This window comes from Austrofundulus limnaeus, unplaced genomic scaffold (assembly GCF_001266775.1).
Source record: "Austrofundulus limnaeus strain Quisiro unplaced genomic scaffold, Austrofundulus_limnaeus-1.0 Scaffold10, whole genome shotgun sequence".
Classification (NCBI taxonomy): Eukaryota; Metazoa; Chordata; class Actinopteri; order Cyprinodontiformes; family Rivulidae; genus Austrofundulus; species Austrofundulus limnaeus.
The window spans coordinates 2,940,903-2,956,070 of NW_013952412.1; the positions used below are offsets into that span (position 1 = coordinate 2,940,903).

The following is a 15,168-nucleotide window of genomic DNA, read 5'->3' on the forward strand; positions in this document are numbered from 1 at the left end:
GGGAGAGCTTGGCCACCTTTGGTCCACATTCAGCTAAACTTTAAAAAGGAGAGGAAAAAAAAACCCACCAACAAAGACACTTTTCTTCTAAAATCAATAGAAATTTCTGTCTTAAATAACAGATAGCCAGAACCCATCTGTTGGTGGTTCACAAACAAACAAACAAACAAACAAACAAAAAATAATAAAATGCCACTATCCGATTACTTTTTATTGGTCTTTTTCTAGAGCTGTTACTTCTGAGCCCTTGGGAAAACAAACTATCATTACTTCAGAGGGGAAATAAATGAGCTCTGATAAGACAACTTAAAGCAGATAATTGCTTCCGCTGAGGAGGAAGCTATTTTTTAGTTTGTTTGTTAGCAGCTGTGATAGAAAGCTGTTGACGTTTTTTTATCTGTGCATCGTGTGTGTCATGCATGATGCTGAACACAGCAGCTGTCACAGAAAACTCAACACCATAATCTGTCTGCAGAAATATTTTTATTAGCAACACAAATTGGGAAGATGCAGCTATAAAGAATCATATGTGGTTCAGTTTTAATGGACCCAAAACCAACCCAGTAATACTCAAAGCTCATGTAATTTTGTGGCAAAGAAATACGGCAACACAGTAGTTTTATTGTTATTGTAAGCCAGTGGACTGGTCTTGATAGATGTGCATCTATGTGCAATTTTCTTTTCCAAACTATAGATTCTATTTTTCTCATTTTTTTATATTAAGGGTGAATTTGATACAAATATTGGGTCAAATATATATCCCTATATAAAAAAGCCTCCAGCGTTCTTCAGGGGTGGGCAACAAATGTTTACAAGGAGCCATGTTAACTTAATTAAAGAAGTCAAAGAGCCACACACTGAAATGAAAGAAAGCCCTTTTGTTCTCAACCACACTATAAAAATGATATTGTTCAAAAACAGAGAAAAGCTTGTTCTGTTGTACTCACTTGTAAGCATTTACCTTTTTTCCCTCTTTTGTTCTGTTCTGTTTTTAGTGGATGACACATGGTCATAACACACTGATTTCAAACATGCTGGTTTGTACTGTGAAGGTTTTAGAGCGATTTCCCTAAATGTGTTTGTTAAAGCATTTATTCTTAGTTTGGTTCTGTTGGAACAACCTGTCCAGTCATAGAAAGCTTCTGAGTCCAAAACAACACTCTGCCAGAAGACATCAGAAAGGTACCACTTGCCTGAAAACTGACCAATCAAAAGGTGTTTTTTTCATCATTTTTATGTTATTTTGTTTTTATTTGACACAGTCCCTCTGCCATTCCACATTATTACAAATAACTTCATTTCTGGACATTTATGTTTTGATTTCTTTGTATGTATGGATCACTTGGGTTGTTACCGACATCTGGTGAAAATTTCATGTCATTAGCACCTCTATAGTAATATATTTACTGAGAAAAATGGTGACGTGTTCAATCACAACAAAAATAACCATCAAAATACAGAAAAAAGAACCGCAGGCAACAGAGCATTTTTAAAGGCAGGTTGTCTCACTGATTTTTTTCTCTCAGAGCAATAAAAACATGCAGAACAAATAACATCAATGCAATACGGCTGCTAATAGTTGTGTCTGTGCAGCAAATKTAACAAGCTAAAACAGTAAAAAGCTTTTCAATATCTTAAATCAATTTAAAGTGCTCAAAACGTTTATAACAAGTTTCCAATATCGCTTCCTGTTTGTTTTAAACAGCTGCATCAGAGTGTAAACAGTGACAGAAACATCTCCAGCTCAATTCTCCGATCATTTACTTTAGAGAGAAAGAATCTGCTGCAGGAGGAGCGGATAAGACATGATATAAAGAGGTTTGATGAATAAATGAATAAATAAGAGGCAGTGCTTTGCCAGGCAGCGTGATCAGGATATTAAACCTGTTTTTTTCTGCTGGGATTCCTGGTTTTGAGGGATTGGCACAAGAGCTGAAAAAGGTCACAGGAAGATTGGCAAAAAGTCTCAACTTTGATAAGTTTGTTCTCATGTTCAGATGGGTTCAACTGTGAGGCAATAAATTCAAAGTAATTGATCTAATCATGTTTCTGTTGTAGAACAACATAAGACTCTGTTGGTGTCACAGATGAACCTCTGAGTCATCTTATCTCTTTCACTAATAGGAGGACAAACATCCTCAAGGGGTTAGTTTGTTGGAAATGATTTATTTATTTAATTTATTTATTTTGCATAAGGAGTGAGTGAATTTCAAGCCAACAGCCCTGCTGACAGATGACCTGCTGTTCACTGGCAGACTGGCTGAGTGAATGACTAAACGTGTGGGCAACTGGCTCTCAAGGCGTGGGTCGCTTTGTGCTCCTGCATTCATTATTGCACAACAACTGTGAAGATACATGATGACCGTCAGATTACAGGTTAGAGATTAGGGTTAAGATTCTCTCCACTGATCAAAAGTGAGGCTTAAGACAAAATATTGAACCACTTAAATATTAATTTCCACCTTTCTGTTACATTTAAGAAGCTATTTGTTTGCATTTTCTACCACTGAATACAAAAATATTCAGTTGCCAATTGATTCTTTGTTTTAAAATGTATTTTCTGTACTTTTAAAATAAAACATAACTCTACATAAATTTTAAATGGGTTTAAAAACATCAGTGTTAAAAAAATAATTAGCCCTGATATTCAGGTGTTCATCAAATATAGGCTTTTATGTTGACTGGCTTAAAGTAACAATCTTTATCTAGTTGTCTAGATGTAAATCAGAAAACACAGCAGCTCTTTTTTTCCCTTAAATTAAATATTAAAGAAAGTGTGAAAACATCAGTTGAAGGACTACAGAACTGAATGAAACTCACATTAGTTTTTTTTTTACTGATTCCTCTGATAGCTGCAGAAATCTCAACAATAGTTGCTAAAATGTATTTCAAAAATAAAATTGTGACAAATCAGAGACGCTCATAACTCATTAAAATTTGACCAGTAAAATAAAAAAATGAATTTGTTGTTATCTTATTTGTTCTTGCTTAAACTTCAATACACTAAATTAAATGCGGAACAATCATTACATTACACAACAAATAAGGAGCTTCATCATTCAATAATTATTTTACTTGTACAGTAATTTAAGTTGTTTTTGTTTGTCTGTTTATCTTATGTAACAAATAATTTCTCTAAATTTGTAAAAACCGTAGAAACAAGGGTTTGTGAACACATTTATCACTGTTCTTATAGACAGGAATTACCTTAGCTATTTTCATAATCTCTAAAAAACAAACAAAAAAATAAATAAATAAAAAAAGTGAATGAAGCCTAAATTTCAGCGTTGGTCCACCAATTCAGTGTGTTGTTTTCTTTTGGTAAAAGTGAGTCAAACTTCATTTGCATGAGAGACTTGTTTAGATTACAGACACATTTTTAAACAGGTGAGTGTTGGATGAGAGTTTAACTTGCTCGGCCAATTAACTACACTAACAACTGGACAAATTATATCCTCTTACATCACTCCCTGTTGTATTTTAAAAGCTCTTACTCTGAAGCAGGGATTAAACATTATGAAAACAGTTACATATGAACTGCCTTAAACCATTTTAAGTACACTGTGAAGATCTATGCAATACAAGTATTAAAGAGGGAACGCAAAGCACCTGAGAGATAAGTGAGAATGCTTCCTGCTGTCTTGTCTGCCCCGATAAATAATCTATATGCACGCAGCCGTCCACATGAAGGGGAAAGAGGGAAAAAAATGTGATTCATATGGCCCATTTCTGATGTCTGATGTGAGAGCACTGGCTCTTCTTTGGTGTGTTGCAACATTGCATCAGTATTGTGAACACAGCACACAAAACACAAAAAGGCTTTCAAAAAAGGACAGCCACCCTGACGAGCTGTGACCAAAGCGACACTTTGAGCTGCTGCTATGTCCGAAAGTGCATCACGGTTGGCAGTGAATAGTAAAAACATGTAAATAAACAAACAAAACAATTCAACAAGTTAGCTATCAGTTACCTGATCAGGTTATTTGTTATTATTACAATAATAAATCTGAACTGTGGCTTTTAGTTGTTAATTTGCTAAACAGAGACGATGGAAGTTGTAACTACATGATCATTTAGAAAAGTGTCCTGATGCATCTCAGTAATCCAGGTAAAAAATCAAAAGGAAAAAAAATTGTATAGGTCCTCTGGATGGGTTCTTCTTTAATGAAACGTTTCGTCTCTCTTCCAAGAGACTTCTTCAGTCTGAGAGTTTCAGGCAAAATTCAGGCTTTTAAGTCCTGCCTACAGGTGACTGATACTCACATCACATGGCCATGGTTCACAGGTGACTGATACTCACATCACATGGCCATTGTTCACAGGTGACTGATACTCTATACTGATACTGATACTATAGCGCTGTCATTGGCAGTATCACTCCACCCTCTGTTAACAATAAGTATTAATTAGGGTGAACGATAGCCATGTGATGCGAGTATGAGTCACCTGTGAACCATAGTCATGTGATGTGAGTATCAGTCACCTGTAGGCAGGACTTAAAAGCCTGAATTTTGCCTGAAACTCTCAGACTGAAGAAGTCTCTTGGAAGAGAGACGAAACGTTTCATTAAAGAAGAACCCGTCCAGAGGACCTATACAATTTTTTTTCCTTTTGATTTAGAAAAGTGATTTACCTACAGCTCTTGTAATTCCAAACAACTCGCAGACTGTTTGTAAAATTGTTCAGCCTTAATGCCACATCGTTGATGAACTCAAAACTCACCTATAAATATGCATGAACACGTTTGCGTTAAAGAACCACGCAGAGCTGAGAAAATGAAGCGTCTGCCCAGGCGTCTAACCGGGCCTTGCTGTCTGCAATAATGTAGGACGTCTTACACACAACAACGCTGACAGGTGAGGCTGCAGAGTAAAGTTGTGATTAAGAAATGATTTATCTGTGAGCAATGTGATTATAGCACAGCAAGCTGCTAAAGTCTGTCTAATGAAGGAAATGAAAAGTCACAGAATCGCGCAATAAAATCCAGCAGCAGTCAACATTGTGATGACTGATTTGATTAATCATGGCTGTAACTGTCCTCCACTTTGCTGAAAACAAATGCAGGCAAAAATGAAGGATAAAAGGTCACATCTCCATCAAAATCCTGACGCTTAGTGAAATGTCAAATTGAGAACAAAGTTCTAGGATTTGACGTCTCTTCTCAAAATGACCTGATGAATACCTGAAGCAGTTTGGGACTACATCTTTCCATTATATCCTCATAAAATATTTCAACTTATAAATTCTGTTTTAATATTTAATATGAAATAATTTGAAGGGAAAATTCTGTTTAAAATTCCCAGGTTCAGCAAATATTTTAAATAATTTACATAGAGTATACAGAAACATTCAGTCAATGGCAAGAACACAAGGTATAAAACAAAAAAATGTAGGTGGAAGCATACGTTTTTATACCTTCACTTTTTATATATATACACAGCATTATCAACAGACCTTTCTTTCTTGATTCATAATTTGTTTCTTTAATTTCGAACCACTTCGGCGTACAACTAGTATTGACAATGGTTTGTCCCATTTCAGAGTAGATTTACACTTTTTTGTTTAAAATCAACTGAAACTTCCAAAATTTCTAAACTTTTGAATTTGATGGTTATTTACACAAAGACTAGCCATGTTGGAACACATTTTATACAATAATTAATATACATTGCAATATGTTCTGACCATCTGCTCGACTATCTGATGCAAAAATAATGCAGTGCAGAAATCTACAAAAACAGTGTTTGTTTGAAAAGACAAACAAATATTTTAAGGTGAGTTGCTTTAAGTTGGAGGACATTTTGCTATTGAATAACCTCTTTGGGTAAATGTTAGCTTAACACACACACACAAAAAAAAAACAACAAACTGAGTTTGCTCTGACTGACGCAGGTAAGATATTGACCTGTTTTATCTGATCAGATAAGTGGAACTTCTGTTTAAAATGAACTGTTCTCGAAGACTGTGCTAATCCCAAAGACAAAAACTTGGAAACTAAATAAAACAAAGCTCTACATATTCCTGCTTACGGTAAGTAGACGCATCTAAATCATATGCAATATTTTGTAGTTACCTTTTTATTTATTTATTTTTTCACAAGCTATACCATAGTTTTGTTAACACCTGAAGAAAAGCTTCTTGTTTACTTGCATTTACATTCTTATATATTGAATTCCAAGAATACTTGGAATATTTGCTAAACTTGAAACAAAGATTAAAAATTTATAAGTCTCAACAAAATGATTTAAAATTGTCTAATTGTTTAAAAGGTCTGATTGGCTTTCACTGAGACTTGTCAATCAACATGAATTAAATTTAAGCAAATTCCTAATTGCAGCACAGAACAAACATTTTTTACTTCAATTTATTCTTCAAACCTGCAACAGAAGATTAAAAACATTTTTAAAAGCAAAATGTTCACAACTCTTCAAAGACGATCAGATCTGTCTTCAGATGAGTGAACATCAAGACTTTTCAAAAACCTGACAGGTTCATTGTTAGATTTTAATTGAAGTGTTCAGAGCCGATAATACACTCCTAGTTTCAGACTAAATGATGCTACGTACCAACCATCCATTGAGTTCCTTCATTTTTTATACTTTATAGCCTAACCCTGACCACATACCCTAAAATTAACCTCACAGGTACCTACATGACCCTAAAACTAAACTTTTTTTTAAGTGAAGAGAAAATAGAGACAGAGAGAAAAACAGAGAGAGAAGTAATTAGAAAGATAGAAAGACTGAAATAGCGATTAGAAGTATATTAAATATACACCAACAAAACACAGGACAACACACCCAACATCTGTCCGCTCACCTGAAAAATAAATGGATAAATACATGGAGGGCATATATAAATATATACACATACCCATACATATATAAAGATATACATACATACATGCCTACATTCATAAATATTGTCAGTATATACACACAGACATATATACACACTCAGTGACCWGTCAGAACCCCCCGGATCAGAACACCTGTTTGTGAGCAGTTGTGAACATGTGTGTATATACAAGATTTCTCCAATGGAATATTTAATAGTGACTGTGGAGGACTGAGACCCAACCCTCAAGACACGAGGCAGACATAGGGAAGACCAGAGTCCAAGGGCCTGAGAGAGATCCCGAGCGCAGAGTCCCAAGGGGCACCCGCACGGGAAGATCCACCCACCCAGCCCCCAGATCAGACCATAGGGGAGAACTGGGAGAGTCACCCCAGCGACCACACGCACAGCCCCCGGGGCCAGCAGCGACAAACTCATGGGCCCCACCGGCACCCGCCACACCAGAGCAGATCCAGGAAAGGGCACAGAGGTCCGGGCCCCCAGGGCGCACCCCCTCCAGGCCAAAGCCCGACAGGGCCAGAGGCCCCGAGCCCCAGCAGGTAGTCACCAGGCCAGGCCGGCACACACCCCAGCGCCCAGCCCCAGACCCCGGGAACCCCCAGCACGCTGGCGGCCAGCTGCACACCCCACTGGGGGACCGAGTAGCAGCAGTCCCCCAGATAAACCAGCAGGAGGGGTAGCCCAGACCGCAGCCTGMCAAATACCCAAACATACACAAGTGCACCATCCCACCCTCATCCTCACCCCCACTCAGTCAAAGACATACAAGGACGCCACATTCCACTCATACCCCTGATACACACTCTAAAACTAACCTAACATAACCTAGCCTAACCTAACCTAACCTAACCCTTGGTCCTAAACCTAACCCCACAGCCATAATTTGCATTTGGACCTGTGGGGACCTGGCATTCACAGACTACAAACAGACTTAAACTACACACAGATCATCACAGGCCACAGGACCCAATGTGTCTCATTGTAAGGCAATTAAAATGCATATAATGACCAACACCTGTTGCATTAGAGAATATCATTGACTTGATTTAATGATCATCTGGGTTCTCAAAGACCCAAAAGAGGATTACCTGCAGGCAGTTTAATTAGTTTCAAAACCAATGCACATCAAAAACAGAGCCACTGAAGACTTCCTGCCAACAAGAATGAATTTTAAGGAGCATTTCTACTCATCAGAGGGTCATTTGTTCAGTTTTGTTTTTTGAGGGTTTTTTAATGCAACCAGACACCGTTAATGAGACAACCCACCAAGCAAACATTTCTGCATTTTTCCACATGACTTTTACCACAGGACTAAGAAGAGTCAAGATCTTTTTTTTGTGTCAGATAAACTGTCTAAATTGTGCTTAAAGGGTTAAATATTTATATTTCTGTGCAAATTGTGATGTTTTTGTGTAAATTTGCTCTGAGACACACCTCAGAGAAGAGGTGAAAGAGGGGCTTGTGGAGCTACAATAATGAGGAATTCAGACCACAGAATTGTAGGTCAACATTATATAAACCCCAACTGCATGATATGTCAACTTTAAGACTCCTTGAGTTTAAAAGATCATTAATTGGGTTTAAAAAGTTTTTATTTTTAAATGTTCTGGCTAGTTATACTTTAATATTTTAATTTAATTTAATGAACGCAAATTTGCCGCTGTCTGCTTTTTATTGAAACTGTGTTCAATACTTTAACACTAAGAAATAAAGGATAGTTGGGTTTTTTTTTACATCTCATGAGAAAAAAGTAACTTGGAATGAAACCGATAATAGAGAGAGAGAGAGAGAGAGAGAGAGATCACTGCTGAAATATATTATTACTGAAAAGTCTATTATATCCATAGTCATTATTAATCTATGTGTGGTTGCATTAATGTCCACTGTGGTCATCCGTCTCTTCAACAAAGTCTGAAGATGAGCACATCTCAACACCCACGGCTTTGGGGGAATTTGCTATTCTTCAGATAACAAGGACTTATTGCCATGGAAATGGGCAGAATGAGAAACAGTTAAAGTAAATCAGCCTTTAGGAGAAATATAAATGACTCTGGTTTTTGCGTTGCTTAACAAGATTTACCTGTTCCTGTTGTCACAGGAAACCAAAAAGAACTATAATTCAACAAAGACATTTCTTACTGAAAGGCTATACAATATTCTCACTCACTYAAATCTAGTTATCAATGACCTAACAACAGAAGATGTTTTTGGGTGAGTGCTTTTCTGCCTCTAATGGTCTCAATGGTCTGCTTGATGACTTTCAGCAGCTGTAAGTGCAGTGGGGAGTTGAGTTTGGACTCATTACAGCCGTGTGCTCATCACTTATCGTACAGAGAAAAATATCATTAAAAGAGCATTTTCCTGCTCAAAGCTACTGATCACGTGAAACGTTTGAAACTGCTCAAGTTTTAGCACTAATGTTAATAAACTCATCTGGGGTTCAGGCATCTGAATGGCAATTAGTACAGGTGTTGGTCACACCTCATTTTTCTTCATCACACATCCTTGTCTTCTCCTTGATGCCAATCAGTGGGGTTTGTTGGTGGTGACTGTTTAGTTTGAATGTGTGATCAGTGTGCCGTTTCTGGGCTCTTCATCCCTGAGTGTTTTATCGAAATTGGAAGAGAGAACTCAGGCCTGAGTCGTGTGTGTGTGTGTGTGTGTGTGTGTGTGTGTGTGTGTGTGTGTGTGTGTGTGTGTGTGTATAGGTGCACAGCAACAACTCTAAGCTGCTTTGACCATGAGCAACATTCAACCAGCTGATGTGGTCCTACTTTTCCCAACAGATCTGTGCACATTACGAGCTTGAATGTGTTTTATTTAGGAGATCCCGTATTTATGTGTGTATAATACGAGAAATTTAACCCCCAAAATAATACATAAAGTGTGTGTGTGGGTCGTATTATGCACGGGAGTAAATTTTACCCTTATGGCCCAGGTCCACCCCGATTTCTAAAACCCTGAGAGCTGTGGTTCCAATTGGCGGGACTGCTCGGCTCACATTGACGTCAGCTACTGCTGCTCATTGATTGGTTCACCGACTGGGTGGGGGTGGGGTGAGGGGTCCGGTACAGCTGACCGGGTGGGGGTGGGGTGAGGAGTCTGGTACACGCTTCGGGACTTTTCTTTCCAAGTTTGGTTTATTTAATTTTTGTTGTGTCGTAAATAAAATAAAGTAAAATTTAAGATTTACAAGTGTTTAATATAATGATCCCAGCCACATTGAGGTGGCTCTCCGCTCAATGAAAACACAACCAGGGCTGGGGTAGAATAGGGCTGGGCTGACTGGAGCCAAAGCGGGCTGATAGGTGCAGAGACCAAAGCATAAAACCAACAAMAGTATTTGTTTCTGTCACACAGGAATTGGAGGTGGAAAACCTTTTTTTCTTGTTAACTGAACTAGAACTAGAAGACTAGACTAGACACAGGAGTCCCTGAGGGGCACGGTCGAATGCCTTCTCCAAGTCCACAAAACACATGTAGACAGGTTGGGCGAACTCCCATGCACCCTCCAGGACATTGCTGAGGGTGTAGAGCTGGTCCGCTGTTCCATGACCAGGACGAAATTCCACGCTGCTCTTCCTGAATCCGAGATTTGACTATCYGACGGACCCTCCTCTCCAGGACCCCTGAATAGACCTTACCAAGGAGGCTCAGAAGTGTGATCCTCCTATAGTTGGAACACACTCTGCAGTCCCCACTTTTGCCCCCGATGTCCACTTGATATTGTAGAGTCGCGTCAACCAATGCAACCAACCCCACAACATCCAGAGCCTTAAGGAACTCCGGGCGAATCTCATCCACCCCCCGRCGCCCTGCCACCGAGGAGCTTTTTAACCATCTCAGTGACCTCGGGACCAGAGATTGGAGAGTCTGACCCAGGGTCCTCAAGCTCTGCTTCCTCATGGGAAGACTTGTCRGTGAGATTGAGGAGGTCTTCAAAGTATTCTGCYCATCGACCCACAACGTCCCGAGTTGAGGTCAGCAGCCCACCATCCCCACCATAAACAGTGTTGGTGGCGAACTGCGTTCCGCCCCTGAGACGCCGGATGGTGGACCAGAATCGCCCCGAAGCCGTGCAGAAGTCTTTTTTTCCATGGCCTCTCTGAACTCCTCCCACACCTGAGTTTTTGCCTCAGCGACCACCCGAGCCGCAATCCGCTTGGACTGCTGTTACCTATCAGCTGCTTCCGGAGTCCCACAGGCCAAAAAGACCTGATAGGACTCMTTCTTCAGCCTGACAGCATCCCTCATCACCGGTGTCCACCAGTGGGTTTAAGGGTTGTCGCCACGACAGGCACCGACAACCTATGGCCACAGCTCAGGTAAGCTGCTTCGACAATGGAGGTACAGAACATGGCCCACTCGAAATCAATGTCCCCCACTCCCCCGGAACGTGTTCGAAGTTCTCCTGGATGTGTGAGTTGAAGCTCCGTCTGACGGGAGACTGACAGACGTTCCCAGCAGACCCTCACTATACGTTTGGGTCTGCCAGGTCTGATCGACATCGTCCCCCACCAACGGAGCCAACCCACCACCAGTTTAAATCTAGTTTAACTTTTTCATAATGATTACTGTGTATTATAATAATTATACAGGTAAACTAACCGACCAAAATCAACAGAACTGATGCAAAAAAAGCATTATATTTTTCATATTTTATCAATAATGCATTAATCAAATTAATGTCTGGTTTTAAATACAAACAAGTTTATTTCGCCAGAACCTTGTTTAAAATATTGTAATTCTGTATTAAATTTAAAATTTCAGGTATTTATGATCAACTTTAAACCTGACACTAAGACAGAAAGAACAGTAGCACAAAAAATAAATAAATGAATAAAAAAACAAGGCCTCGCCTTTACTTTAGTCCTGATCATAACCAACAAATATATGTTTTGCTGTTAATATTGTTTAATTCTCAAAAGTAAAGCAACATCTGTGAATGACAGCGAAATGTGCAGCTGAGGGGGGCCGCACTCCGAGGCGCAGGGATCTGGGTGGGCTTCCCCAAAGGCTGAGCACGCTGTGCACCATTCAAACAGTTGCTCGTCACGCTTTTGATCTGCTGTTTACAACATTTCACAAAATATAAAGTACACTTCCATGTGTCTTTTTGGAAAAATTACAACAACGTAAGCACTGCCAAGTATAAACACTGCCACAGCTGGTGAGTGCACACGAGTACCCAAAGCGCGACTCTCAACCGCACCTTCAGGCTGCGGGCTTCAGTGGGCTTCAGGCGCTCTGCGGCCGCTGCGCTCTGTGGCTGATGATCAAACTGTGGCACAATAACGCTCCATGTGTGCCAGATCACACGCAGCTGTTGATCGATGTTGCCGCAGCGGTTCAGGTTTCTGTTTTAAAGATCACCAGCTTTGTCTCCTGCGCCCACCTCGTCCTCTCAGAGCGTGAGAATATTTCTGTGGTTCACCTGGTTCTCTGCTAATTCTTTTTTATAGTTTAAAACTCAGTCTGACAGATATCTTGTTTTTTTATGAGCCCCGCTCTCGGACTTCTTCCCCGACATGCTGACAGCTGTCAGTCAATCATCGAAGGACACGCCCACACATTCTGACAGAAGTTACGTGTCTGCTTCATAAATATTTCTAACAAATGTCCACGTATGAGCAACGTTAATGTAACATGTGTGAACATATTTATAACAGACCTGACGCAGACCTGAAACGTGTGTAAAACTGATCACTAATCATTCCACATACGGTGGAAATTTTGAGCATGTTCAAAATTCTGCGCTGGGATCTCCGTAYGACAACGTATGCCCTCTAATATTAACATGTTGGTAAGTTATCCTAAAATTGCTGTGGGTCACTGTGTGACTGTTGCCGACGTCTCATTTTTCTCTATCACGCTGCACAGCGGTTCTGCAGAAGTTCCACTAATGTTTCACACACGTGCAGCAGAAGTCCAAACACGTTAAAATAAGCTTCTACACATTATGTTTAAGGTAGGGATAATTTACTCATAGGTTTTATATCTGTTCAAGTCTTTAGGAACACAGTATGATCACGTCCAAATGAAGGTGTTAATTAAATAAAAGCTCTGGGAGTGGATTGTTTTCAGCGACATGCGGAGCCTGAAGCTCGCACTGCTCCTCCTCTGCAGCCACAAACATGTCCACAAGTGTGTGTGTGTGTGTGTCCAAATAATCTGTTTCCCCACCACAGAGGGTAAACAACAAATGCTGAAACATCCGGAAGCACGGTRTGAAAATAGGGTTAGAATTATACACGAGGAACAAATTTATGCTTTTTAAGTTTAAAACATGAGTGTCACATTGAAAAGTAATAATGAGAACCCAAATTAGGTACAGGAAACTGGTCCAGTACTCAGCCTTGAATGTTTATTCACAAACATATAAAGATTACTACAGAGCTGTGGTACATCYTGTCTGAGGGGACTGGTTCTTAAAGATAAYGATTTTGTGTTGAATTTTCTATGGGTGGAATAAAACTGAATCACTTGAGTTGGGAATTTTAAAGATTTTCAGTTGTTAATACAAAGATGAAGCCATACTTATAAATGAAACCCAGCTAATACAGTATTTTTCTGCTCATTACTGCTGATGATTAATAGGTTTACATTTTAACTTATCCAATAAAGTAATGAAGGCACAATACCTTCTTCTGAACGTAGTCCATGATGTTTTTAAAGTCCAGGTCATCGTAGTAATTGACAATGCCTTTTCTGATGTTTTTGTTCAGTAAATCTGTTGCCTGTCAGAAAAAAAGAAAAAATATTAAAAATTAGCTGTTAATGTTTTAATGGGGTGCAAGAGGTCACATCATCACATTTGGTCCGTTTTTATAACACGGCTGATCTGCAATCAGGCAGCTGTGGAYGGGGAATGCTGATTAGTGAAGGTGACTGATCCACCGAACGGAAATATWAAAAAACTGACACTTTGACCGCTCACATCTGTCAGTCACAATCTGGTGCAGGCAAGAGAGTAAAGCTGGGTCACTTGACTCTAAGGTCTCAGTTTATACAAAGACAGAGAGTGAAAGTTTTTAATATGAGCRTTTAATCAAAATGTTTCTAAGAAAAAAAAAGTTTCTAAGAGATGGGTTTTATGTACGATATGAATACGTTTTATGAAATGAAAAGAAAGAAAAGGAAATTAGAAGTGTAAAAGATAAAGAGTGGAGGATGCTGGAGAGACACGTCCGGCACAAACCAAGCACCGATATGATACAAATGATTATTACTTTGCTGTTGTATAAATTTTGCTTGTTATCCTGTTTCCTGCTGCATGAGATGCAGGTCCACTCTGAAACATTTCCTGATGATTAACACAGATTCAGACTTCACAAACAACTCACCTGGTTACGAAACAGGAGAGCCACGACTCCTCCCATCAGCTCCAGGATCAGACACACTGCCAGACTATACAAAAACTGAGACAAAATGCACAGAAAGAGCAATCAGACACTTTTTGATAAATAACGGGATCAATTTAAAACTTTTTTCCAAAATAACTATAAGTAAACAATGTAAAACGAATATAAAACAATATTTTACAAACTTCTAGATATCCTCTTGAGGTAAGTTATGGATATTCAGTTTTTTTGTTATTCTGAAAGGTATTACTTTAGCCTCCAGCAGTACTGAGAGGAACCTCAGAGCTAATTTTGACCAGACATTTATCAGCAGTGCAATATTAATACTGCTGAACAGCAATATAATATTTATAGTATTATGCATTCATGTTCTGCATTTTAATAATACATTTAGTCAATCCAGTGACAAACATGAGTTTTCTTCCTGTTTGTCACCCCAACCCACTCCCACTCTCTCTTCCTCAAATGAAATTAGTCCTTTTGTTTGCAGTGCGCCCCGAGGCACCTTTTGTTATGAACTGCCATTATTTACTGTAAATAAAAGTGAACYGAAATGTGGAAAAATACCAGCAGTTTCTTCATGAAAATGTCAGGACWACAAATCGAGAACTGAATCTCAGGAGAATATAAGTCATGAAGCGAGAGAGTGACCCCCGAGCACACAAGTTGTTTTACCACAGAATGAAGTTAATGTTTGTTTTTTTAAAGGATAATAAAAGTCTTGAGACAAATCCAACAAAAAGGCTAAAACAGTGAGTCCAGTTCATGACATATGTTGTTACTGATGTGTTACTCAGATGTTTTTCTCAGTATATGAATCAAAATGCATTCACTTTAAAAAAAAAGACTAAAAAGAAAATGACATTTTTAACAAATACATTTAAAAGAATATCGATTGCTTTGAAAGCTTGGAACAATTATAAGTCTAAATGAGTTGTCTTTACAGAAC

The 15,168-nt window shown here is 39.0% G+C and overlaps 1 protein-coding gene across 1 annotated transcript in view; it reads right to left on the minus strand.

The window, feature by feature from the left end:
- tspan15 (tetraspanin 15) overlaps positions 1-15,168 on the minus strand; it is a 42,147-nt gene that overhangs the window by 11,854 nt on the left and 15,125 nt on the right. The window contains exons 3-4 of the mRNA XM_014001850.1: positions 14,202-14,276; positions 13,500-13,595 (exon numbers count right to left, since the gene is read on the minus strand). Of these exons, the coding sequence (XP_013857304.1) occupies positions 13,500-13,595; positions 14,202-14,276 (171 nt within the window). The remainder of the gene's footprint in view (positions 1-13,499; positions 13,596-14,201; positions 14,277-15,168) is intronic.